Below are 12,328 nucleotides of genomic sequence, written 5' to 3' on the forward strand. Positions count from 1 at the left end.
AGGAGAGAGGGCAAGATTATTTGTTGGATTCTTTGTTTTTGTATTAAGCATATCTTTTTTCTAAGATAAAAGAGGATAAACTTTGATGGTTATTAACTTTTTTTGGGGGGATTTGAACTATAAACCAAGAGTAGTTTATGTTTTTACACTCTTACAGTTCTACTTTTACTTAACAGTTTTTTAAAATATCAAATTTACCTTTGCACCAAATTTCAGTGTATCTCGTTGCATTAAATGAATAGAGATCTCATAACCTTTATAAAATATAAAACAAATATTTTTTCTTTCTACTCCTCTCCTTTCTGTATTAAACATTAAGAGATCTTGAATTCCAAGTGATAATAAAATGAAATTTGCCATCTTCTCAAAATCCCTTATTTCTTCTCCACAATCTTAATTTTTTTTGCCTCTTCGATGAAAAGAAGCTCAAGCATGCTCCATTAGGACCTTGTAAGGCTCGACCTTCTCTATTGTTAACCTTCTCCCATCTTCTTTTGTCGTCGGTAAGAAAATTAGGTTTTACTTATTTGTTTTTATTCTATCATATTGAAGCAATCTTCAAATAAAATATTCGAACAAAGAGATCAAGGTTTTTCAGAGCTAGCATTTATTGCTATTCAAACATATTTGTTTATAGTTTTATTATTACCATCTAGGTGGATGAAAATTAATAATCACGCTTTTCTTAGATTTTGAGATATAATTCATGTGGATGACTTGTTTACTTATTTGAAAATTATTTATAGTAATCCACAATGATAATAGTCAGAATAAATTTCTAATATTTTCTTGTATTTATACTTTATTATTCTTTTATGCTGGTAATTTATGTGAAAGTATTTGTTTTATGCTAGTCATATTTTTTTTTCAGTTTATAACAAGATCTGTAATGTGGATGTAGAACTACATTTTAATATAATGTGTAATGACTATATAATACTAATTTTTACTAGGTATAAATGCACTATAACTTATTAAATGATGTCAAATATAGAAACGTATTTTCAGCATATGCTTAACTAGATAGATAATATTTTTGTAATCCATAGATATATTGGTGAAATTCATAGATACATACTCATGATCTATAATTACTCATAAATATTATATAGGCACAATGGGTAAACGACCAGATGTGGATTATGTGTGGTACCAGTTGTTTATTACCCATCCGAAGAATCTTCAATTGGTTATGATAATCAATCTCATGACTGGGCATTTAAGAAGTTATCTTTATCCAAAAACAATATGGATCATAAAAAAAAATTACTCAAATGTTTATTTGCTTATCAATATATTCTGAATTGCAGCATTCTTCGTATGGAATATAAGAATTAGCTACAAAAGTGTCACACCAATGAAATTCTCACAAGATAATATGATTGCCTCATGTAGAAGTTATAGTAAAAATTATAAATGATGGAGTCAAAAGAAGAAATAACTATTGTAAGACGTTAAGAAAGTGAGAGAATCTAATCAAAGTTACAATCATCCTAAGTAGAGCTATTCTACCAAGATAACCAATGTCTTACTTGATAACTCTTCTATGATTGAGAAATACTAGGGAGTTGTTTGATTGAGAGCTTTTCTAGATGCTGTATTAATAGATGTAGTATCTAATTCATAAATTATTATTTGGTTTGGTGCACCAAATCTAAAAAAATAATATTTTAAAAAACTAATTAGACTCAAATACAGCCCTTTGACATCCATTTGATCGAGGTGGATGTCAAAAGACAACATCTAGCCATCATAACCTAACCCATATTTCTCCTCTCATTTTGATCACAACCCAACCCCAACACATCTTCCTACTCTCGTTTCGATCCTAACCAACTCTTAACCCCTCTCTCTCCTCTCATCTCATTTCCATAGCCGATCCTAACTCATATTTTCTCTCCTCTCTTCTATTCTCCTTGAATTAAATACTTATTTACTAAATACGCCATTATGAAATATAACTAACAAAATATATGTTTAACAAAATACAACGCTATGTAATATAATGAACCAAATAAATTATTTGTTTCTCTAGATACAACATCTAGAGAAATATGTATCACTTAATACACATGTATTTCTAAATACAAGAAACCAAACGACTCCTAAAGGAATCAAGACCACGTACAAGTTTGTTGTAATGAAAGCTAATTTTGTGGAATAATGAAATTATATTTGGAACAATTTAAATTTTGAAATATGTGCAACAATGAAATTTTATTTTGACATACAACACTAAAGTATTTAAAATGCAGATCAATATATATTTCTTTTTGTACAACATCGGCGGAGTATTTTAAAATATAACTTATATAATTCATAGATGTTATTATATAAAAAATTTATGTATAGCAACAAAGTATTGACATACAATCTATATAATTCTAGATATAATTCTAGAGTTAGTATCTTTCGAATTTCATATATACTGACTCTAGATTCTAAAAAATACTAATGTTGAATTCTATAATTACTAATTATAGAATTTACAATCCAATGCTGCTTTAGCTCGGATTATATAAACAGCTTTTGCTGCTATTTCTACTTAAAAATTTATAAACATCTCAATTTGCGACGTATATTATAAACCCTAGAAACGAAAGGCGAAAACTACTTGAACCAAGGGCATCAAATTTAGTAATTAAAGCACAAAGAAACCTAGAAATGCACTTGATGATGATTAAGATGTTGCACGAGAATTGCAAACTATACCTATTAACCAACATTAAACAAAAAGGATAAAAGTAGCAATGTTCCTATTGTGGAATGGAAGTAACAATGGACTGAAAGGATTGGGTAATTGAAGCTTCCCCAACTTTGATCTACCCAAAGCTTGCATGATTGGTAGGTTAACAATAATAGGTTGAAACGTGAAACTTCCTCAAAAGTTTCCACCCTTTTAAGCCCCAGTTCATAGATAACTCCAAAAGAGGTAGTAGCCGTATAGGAGGAATCCATCATCTACTAGTAATAAAAGAAGGGGTGGGCTCTATAAAGATCTCTTACTCCCTCTCCCTCTCCCTCTCCCTCTCCCTCTCCCCCCCCCGCCCTCTCCCTCCTGCAATTAATTTGACCAGAGAATCAGAGAAGAGAGAGAGAGACATCTACAGCCATAAGCGTGCACAACTCTCTCTCTCTCTCTCTCTCTCTCTCTCTCTCTGTGAGAGTTGCCACGAGGGTCCAACCAGTGGGAAATAGAAGCCGACATTGCCACGTCACCTGTGTCTGGGACGTGGCCAGACCCTATTGATCGAGAAGCCAGCTAAAATCTAAGTTGTCAGTGGGGTTAGTGAGACTAGATCCTCCCCCTCTCTCCTTCCCCTCTCTCTCCCTCTCTCTGATTGGCTCTGTCCGATGTCTGACCATGATGGGATGCATGAGGAAGGCATGTGAGGCCAAATTCCACACTAGAAAACAAACCAATCTCTGTATCTCAAGATATTATTATTCTTTTCTTCTCCTCTTAGTGCTGAACTGAGTTCTTTTTAACTATTTCAAGTCTATCAAAACCTTTTTTTTTTTTTTTTTACATTTCGAAATTCAAATAGGAGATTAGATAACTTGTAAAATTTTTAAATATAAATTATTGACTGGGTTGGCGATTTATATCAAAATTTTAAAAATAGTTTAAAAAATACTGTCTTAAAGAGAAATTTTTATATAAATTATAAATCTCTTTTAACACTTAATAATTTTATTAGCGATTTTTAAATATCTATATAAGTCGATGACTTAATTAGTAATTTATATTTAGAATTCGCTGTCTGAATTAATGATTTTGTTGACATGGCAAAATTCACTCAGTTCAGTATTTAAAATTTTAAAATGTAGTTGATGCCTAAAAAAAATGGGAGAGCTAGTTTGGTCAAAACCTCCCTATTAGTAATAACATTTATATATTATTAATTTAAAAAAGATAAGCATCAAAATATGATCCAAAATTAGAAATGCTAAGGATTTAATTAATCAATGGTGTAATGCCTGTGTGTAGTGCTTTGTTTTCAATGCACAATCTTATTAGAATACTAACTACTTATTAAGATCCCTAAACAATTTTCATAATTATGTCAATTACATCATTGATTTGGCCAAACTGTGGTTTATTCAACTAAGTTCATTTTATAATGGTTAATAGGGATTGATATCCTCAATCATGAATTAATTTATTTTACATGTTCAATAATGACTTCATTAATTGTTCAACTAAATGATAATCTTAGAAAAAATAATCTAATATTAGGGGAGGTTGGATAGTTTATATAGATTAATGCATTATTATAATTTATTATTTAAGACAATAAGTTGAAATTTAGCATTTGATATTGATGGATGTTAATCAATGTACTGCAAAATTGTGTTTCCATAGTAGCACAATGATAAAAAAAAGTATATATTATGAAATCTCGAGATAATGACTGCAAATTAAAATATTTTTAAAACAAAATAATAATCTGAATCACCTTCTTTTAGTTAATTTTTTTTTTTGAATCACATAACTAATAATTAGTAATTACTATTAAAATAGGCATTATAGGAGCACATAGAGAAAATGTAAAACTATTAGTCTGCCCTTCTTTTATATAGAAAAATATATTAAAAAAAACGACAAGAATTCTTCTTGAACTTAAGGTGGATCTAAATTTGAGTCTGTCCAACAAAATAAAATGACACTATAGAAGAGAACATATTAAATGAGATACCGACTATTTGTCGGTCAAGCAATTATAAGTGATGAACAAATTGACAATCAAACAGGACTTTTTTTAAAAAGTTTTATGAAATACGAGATTGCAAGTAGTTGGAATATATAATAAACTTGTTGTCCCAATATAAGCATAGGAATAGAGAACATTAATTATGTGAGAGTTAATTATTAATGATAGAATTAAGTAAGACATTTATTGATCAATGCTAAAAAAATAATCTTCTTATTAATATTTATTAAGAATGAAGGGAAAGATAAGAGTATAGGAAAGAAGCTTTCAATTAAGATCCTTATACTTTACTCTTCTCTCCTATGTTGACTCCAGGGAGGGAATTCTCATAGGGAGGAATAAAAGGTATACAATCTAATAACAAATTGGACCGAGACACAAAAGAGACCCAGTTATAATAATATTATTATTCATAATAATAATAATAATAATAATAATCAATCTAGAATCAATAAAAAAATAAAATAACTGAAGGAGCAACTTGTGAAACATTTCTCCGAGATTAAGCAATAAAATCATCTGAAGAATAAGCATCGATTAACTTTTATGTCGAATAAGTACTTGTTATCCAGAGTGATAATTGAATTATTAGAAATATGCATATATATATATATATATATATATATGTCATGATAAATTCACATATATACTTCACCATGTTAAATTAAGAGGCTAATCAATTGTGAGTGGCCTGCCTCATATATCTAAGCTGTAGGAAATCTCTACACTCTGGGTTGTAGCATCTTCTTCCAATCATTCTAACCAAAGGATATTTAACCAACTTGAAAGTTCTATGTCTTTCCTATTTGTATATACAACTAGTATTCTAAACATTTATCTTTAATTGTGGTATTTACTTTTTCACTAGCATTATTTTTGTCTCCACATCTCAATCTCACTAGTATAAATTTGCCACTTGAGCTCTAAGAGAGAGAGAGAGAGAGAAGTTCGAGAGAAAGAGATGGTTATGAAGGAGGAGGAAAAGGAGAAAGAGATGATAAGAGTTAGAGAGTTCGACATGGAGAGGGATTTGGCGGCGGTCGAGGAACTCGAGAGGCGGTGCGAGGTCGGCCCGACAACTGCAGCCGCCGCCGCCGCCGCCGACGACGACGACGACAACCAGAACAAGAACAAGAAGAAGAAGAAGAAGAATAAGAACAAGAGAGCCATCTCACTCTACGTGGACCAATTAGGTGACCCGTTGTCTCGAGTCCGGCATGCGCCGGAATATGTCATGCTGGTATACATATGATCATAACCTTTCATTCTCTCTCTCTCTCTCTCTCTCTCTCTCTCTATATATATATATGTATATCAATGCAAACTTTATACTTAGAATTTATAGTTTTATATTTATATATCTTATATGTTAACGCATGTGTAGGTGGCGGAGTATGGGGAGAAGAAGGAGATGGTGGGGGTTATAAGGGCTTGCATTAAGATGGTGAGCAGTGGGAGGCCATCAACAAGTCCATTAATGGCCTATGTGAAGGTGGCTTACATTCTTGGCCTCAGAGTCTCCCCTTCTCATAGGTAGGTCTTAAGTTCATTCAATATATAGTAGTACTCTTCTTGTCTTCCTCTTTTGGCTTCTCTATCTGTACGAGACTAAAAAACTAAAAATAAAAGGTTAGATAGAGATGGGATTTTATGAGTTAGTTCATCACCTCCAAGTGCAGTAGAACTTTGCTAGCGGCGTAGCCTAGCATGAATGTACTGGATGAAATTAACCTACGCTGGGTGGTCACATGTCCAGTGCTTGCCATGTGGATGCCAAAGCTTTTTGCTCTTAATAAATCTTCTTAATGCTTCAAATAATTCTATAGATTATTTTCCTCTATATGTATATATTTATTATGATATAGTTGCATTATATATATTTTTTATTCTAATTAATATTTACAATCTTCTCATATATATATATATATATACATATTATTAACCCTCACTATCTTCTCGTATATTATTGGTCAGATGCCTCGGCATCGCGACGATGCTGGTGGAGGACGCAGAGCGGTGGTGCTCCGCCGCCGGCGCAGCCTACGCCTACATGGCCACCACCGCCTCCAACTCCGCCTCCCTGTCCCTCTTCACTCGCCGCCTCTCCTACGCCCCGTTCCGCCGCCCGGTCCTCCTCGGCCACCCCGTCCATGCCCACCTTCTCCCCCTCCGCATCCCCCACCACTCCATCCTCCGTCTCCCCCCTCCCCTCGCCGCCGCCCTCTACAGCCACCTCCTCCCCTCCTCCGCCGTCGAGCTCCTCCCCTCCGACCTCCCTTCCCTCCTCTCTCACAAGTACACCGTCGGCACCTACCTCACCCTCTCCACCTCCTCCTCTCCCCCCTCCTTCGCCATCCTCAGCGTCTGGGACTCCACCCACATCCTTAGCTTCCGCGTCGCCGGGTCCTCCGCCGCCACCCGCGCCGCCGTCTCCCTCCTCCGAGCCGCCGACACCTTCGCCCCGTGGCTCCACCTCCCGTCAATCCCGAACGTCTTCCTCCCCTTCGGCGCCTACGTCCTCTACGGTCTCCACATGTCCGGCCCCGACGGCCCCCACCTCCTCCGCTCCCTCTGCCGCTTCGCCCACAACCTCGCCGTCCGTAACCCCTCCTGCGGCGTCGTCGTCGCCGAGGTCGCCCCCGCCGATCCCGTCCGCGCCGCCATCCCGCACTGGCGCCGCTTCTCCTGCGACGAGGACGTCTGGTGCATCAAGCCACTCCGCAGTAATCCCATCGGCGATGACGACGTCGACGGCTGGCTGGCGTCACCGCCGTCGACGTCCAACAAAGTCATGTTCGTCGACCCCCGAGATTTTTGACGTCATATGATCACACCACAAATTACTGCAGCCTTTGTGGCTTCCTTTTTGTGTAATTTAATGAGTAGATGTGGTGTGGAATGCAAATGTAATCATGTATATATACCATGCATGCTAAATAGTAAGCATAATTAAGAAGAACTCTTTCTTCTTCTAGTGAAAAATATTACTTCCTTCTACTTTAAATAATACATACATACACACATACATATATATATATATATATATATAGTTATTTTAATCCTGAAGCTATGATGATAAGGTCAAAGGGGGATCCTGCACAGATGAATTAAAGAACTCATATTATATTAGTATTCTCTTATATTGACTCACATTCAACATTTAGAGGCATAAAATACTATACTAATACTTATGACTAAATACTTTAGAGTTTGAAAAATATATTAAAAATAAAAGAAGACAAAAGAATCCAAGTCCTTGTTGTCAGGAGGAGCAATCAATCATCAAATGTTCCAATTTTGACTGGGCAATTAGGGGAGCCAATTGTACTTCACAAATATTGCATGGGAGCAACTGCAACATTACCAGTTTTTGACTGCTAGGTTCTGCACACCAAATAATATTGTATATTGTAACTAAAATAAGTGACTTGCAAACTGATTTTTAGTCTACATGAGTGTCATATAAATATATAAAATATTATGGCTTTCTAAAATAGTGATTTTAAACAATATTAATAGCTAATAACACATTTGGAGTGAATCTATGAATAGCTTATTGACACTTGTAAATAAATTTAAAAGCTCTGATTGAAAATTGAGATAATTATACTTAGACTCTCTATAAACTCATTTTTTGAACTCATGTATAAAATTAAAAGGTAACAGAAACCTTGATGAAAGAGATAATATTTGAGACATTTTTAATAGTTTATGTATGGTGAAAAATGGTGACATTTGGAGTGATTTAAGTATAACTAATGCTTAAAAATTTAATAAATATTTTTTTTTTGAAAAGAATAGGGGGGGGAAAAGAGAAAAAAGAAGAAGAGAGATCCAAGTCCTTGTTGTCAGGGGGAGCAATCAATCAGATGGTGTTCCAATTTTGACCAGGAAATTAGGGGGTCAAATGGGGTCCCACAAATCTCTTTATAGGGTCGGGTCACGTGTGCCCCCTGACACACCCTCTTAACCTACTCTACTCCGTACGGACGCAGTTGATGCACAGCCTCGTCGAGTCGTCGAGTTTCCCTCTCCTAACCGCATCGTAATTCGTGCTACTAATTTAGAAAAAATATATATAATATAATTACCGCTTAAAACTTTTATAATATTATAACTGCTGTGAAAATATTTAGTGTTAAATAAAAATTATAGAAAAAAGTAAGGGTCATATTACAAAATTTCTAGAGAGAATGTAGAGTGTGAATAAAATTTTTTTATAACATTCTCAATATTATCACTGTAATATTTCAATTATATCATTTCCTTAGTTACAGTCTAAGGTTAGAAAGGATAACATACTAATGATATATATGTCACATATTGTGGGTACAGTAATACTAAGATTAAACAATGTATATCATGTCTTTGACATTAAAGGTAAATGTATGAAATATTCTTTGTTTGTTTTCTAGTATAAAGTTAAATTTTAACTTTGAGTTAAGTATATTTTATTATTATAAATTTATGTGCAAAATTATTTTACTATCAAATTTAAATAAGCACCATTGTTATTTTAGTTATTAGTATGATAGGAGTACTCTAATCATTTTGACGTCATTAAGTTAAATTTAATAAGAAAACTAATAATTTTACTTTAATTAGAAGTATATTAACGGATGTGAAACTTTTAAAGTATAGAGGGATAAAATAATTTTGAACGTAAATATAAGATAGTAAAATATATATACCTTTAGAAATAAATTGCATAGGATGAATGCTAATTAGTGTAAGTGACTTTATACAGTAAGTGGAAGCACAAAGTGCTTGAATCTCTCAATGATTTATTTGAAGTCCACTTATGATCTAAAGGTAACATATAATGTATATCATGCTTTTTATAACAGAAATAATGTCTTAGTGCACTAGCTTCAATTTAATTATTGATCTAAGATTGTTTTCATGACTCAAAAAGTTACACACCTCATTGTCACAACCACTCAAATTGGGAATAATTTAAATGATTCTTCACTAAATTGTGTAATAACTATTCATCTAGATTAATTAGCCATGGCAACTTATGAATTTAATCATATTCACAAGCAAGCAAATTAATAAATATACAACAAGTGCAAGGTATGCATCTCCTGCATTTGGGGCTTTAAGTAATTGTTTTGCTGGTTTGGCATCTCCCTTTCTATCATCAAATCATCCTCTTTGGGTATCAATCCTCTTTGGTGTTGTACTGATCATATTAAAAGCCAAAAAAAAAAAAAACTCAAACTATTTAAACTATATATCTCCAAAGATTATTAGCTTGTAAGCTAATTATACATATATAACGCTCCGATAGTAAAATCACTAAATATCAACTCTAATGTTATCATAATTTCTATTACGCGCTAATCGCAATATAAAGATTAGTAAACGATGCTTCACATGCATTACATTACATCACAGGGAAAGAGAGAAACTTATAAAATCATTATCTTCTTCAACTAGTTCACTTTCATGGTCATCACTGTTATCTCAGTGACGATCTCAAACATTTGATGTGCTAAGATACGGCAATATCTTAATCTTATTCCCCCTCCCCTACTTTGTTTAATCTAATCCCTCCTCCCCAAACAAAGGTTCTAACCTTTCGGCTCTAAATAAAGAGGAGCAAAAGCAAAGCAAAGTAATTAATAAGTAATTAAGCAATTAAGCATAAAAGGGAGAGAGCCATGTGTTAGCATTAGCTTAGCTCTTAGCTTCTCATCACCTTCCTCTCTTCACAGACGTGTCCACCTCTCACCATTGGCTTTAATCCTCCCCTTAAAACGTAGGGCTTAGGGCTGAAGTCAGAGCCTGTGTGATGTGCCAAAAGGGGCACAAAAGCCACAAAAAGGGCAATGGGAATTTGGATAGGGAATAACTTGTGCCATTGGCTCACTAGGGTATCTTCTCATCTGGGTATCTTGTAGTAGAACTAATAAAAGGAGATTAGATGGGAATATTAAGGGAAATTTATCTTTACAATCCTATCTCTATCTCACGTTACCTAATTACGCGGTTTACACTCTGTATTTTTACGATTTACAACTTTACGCCCTGGATTATACTAAATACTTATAAACCGCATGTCAGATTAGATTAACACTAACACTTTTTGGACAAATGGCATAAAATAAAAATAGTTGGGAGAAAAAAAATTAGAAGCGCTCTTAGGAAGAAGCTACATCCCATTTAAACTTCTTAAAACATATATTTTAGCCTTTTGAAATTAAATTAATTAGATAAAACTCATATGTCTAGTACTAGACTCCATTTGTTTGTTGTTCTACTGATTAATAATTATTAATTTGGTGATGTTCTTAGTGTACTTAGCTTAATTTAAGAGTTAATAGATCTACCGAAAGCACGATAAAAATAAAAGATAGGACGTTAAATGCAAATTTTCCTCCGTTGTAGTATAACTTAGGATTAAATTTTAATTTTGTGGGGTTGGAATGCACAAAAGATGCATAAAAAAGGAGCAAGGTGGGCTCAATGAGGAGATTAAGAAAAGAGTGAAGGTTGGATTTGGTTAGGAGGCACATATCCTCTTGAGAGTAGAATATTATGTGAGAAAGAATCAAATGAGGATGAGTAATTAAGGAGTGTTAAAGGCCATCTTTGGGAGCATGTGATTGCCATATTGAAATCAATTATAGTTGTCTATGTCCATCCAACTTGTTTAGTTTTTAAGATATTCTACTTATGACTTGGAACTTGTTAGGGAAAATGGATTATTTTTCCCAAGGCCCACCCACCCCAATAACAAGGTAGCCCTTTAGGAAGGGACCCCAACAATTTGATAAATCTAGAGGTTATTTCTAATAGTGTAAGCCTGCTGTCCAATGTGTGCCAATGTTCCTATCACGATTCTACTCATGTTGGAAGAGAAATACTAGATAACAGATGTAATTAAAACTGTCGGATATGTATAATTAATGCGTTAGCACGTAACTAATAGTATGTTCACACATAGAATCTCCAACGCATTAAACATTTGGATTTTTAGTAAAGTCTTCTCTCTCTCTCTCTCTTTTCTATCAAAAAAAAGAATAGTAGTGATTGACTCCCTACAAAAAGAAGAAAGAAAGAGCTACTGCTCACTAGAAAACCCTATTCAAATAGCAATATCATATGATATTACATGTTAGTTGTTTTCTTTTTCCTCTTTCTATTTTGAACTTTTCTATATGTGAGAGTTCATTGGGCATGATTTCTCTTTCTCACATTATAATTTTATTGCCTCAAAAATATAAAAACAAAACATTGTAATTTTCTCTTCCTCTGAGCAATTTCGACGCTTCACTTCGAAAGTAAAAGTTAGTAAAAATAAAATAAAATATTATTATTTGAAATAAATTTAACAATGTCTGAAGTCTAATGCTAAATTTGAATGAACTAACTTCAATTTTTTTTTCAACAAAAAGAAAATTTAAGAGACACAATTGCCATAAGAAACATCTCAGCTCCATGCAAATTGAATGTCTCAAAATTTCTTAACAATTATTGGGCTGGGCCGGCCCGGCCCATGATTTAACTATCTGAACATAGTTATCTCAAAACTTTTTAACAATTATTTGTCTTTCTAAATACATTCAATAAAAGTGCAATATATGAGAAGCTAATAGTTATAATTT

General features: G+C 33.7%; 1 protein-coding gene across 1 annotated transcript; it reads left to right on the plus strand.

The window, feature by feature from the left end:
• Window positions 1-5,654: 5,654 nt before the first annotated feature.
• LOC140794112 (acetyl transferase GW6a-like) lies at window positions 5,655-7,697 on the plus strand. The gene is made up of 3 exons (XM_073145977.1): window positions 5,655-5,955; window positions 6,100-6,248; window positions 6,690-7,697. Exons 1-3 carry the CDS (start codon window positions 5,677-5,679, stop codon window positions 7,531-7,533), a joined length of 1,272 nt encoding a protein of 423 aa, XP_073002078.1. The 5' UTR covers window positions 5,655-5,676; the 3' UTR covers window positions 7,534-7,697.
• The last annotated feature ends 4,631 nt before the right edge of the window (window positions 7,698-12,328 follow it).

This window comes from Typha latifolia, chromosome 8, assembly GCF_019914945.1.
Source record: "Typha latifolia isolate L0001 chromosome 8, TyphaL0001v2, whole genome shotgun sequence".
Lineage (NCBI taxonomy): Eukaryota > Viridiplantae > Streptophyta > Magnoliopsida > Poales > Typhaceae > Typha > Typha latifolia.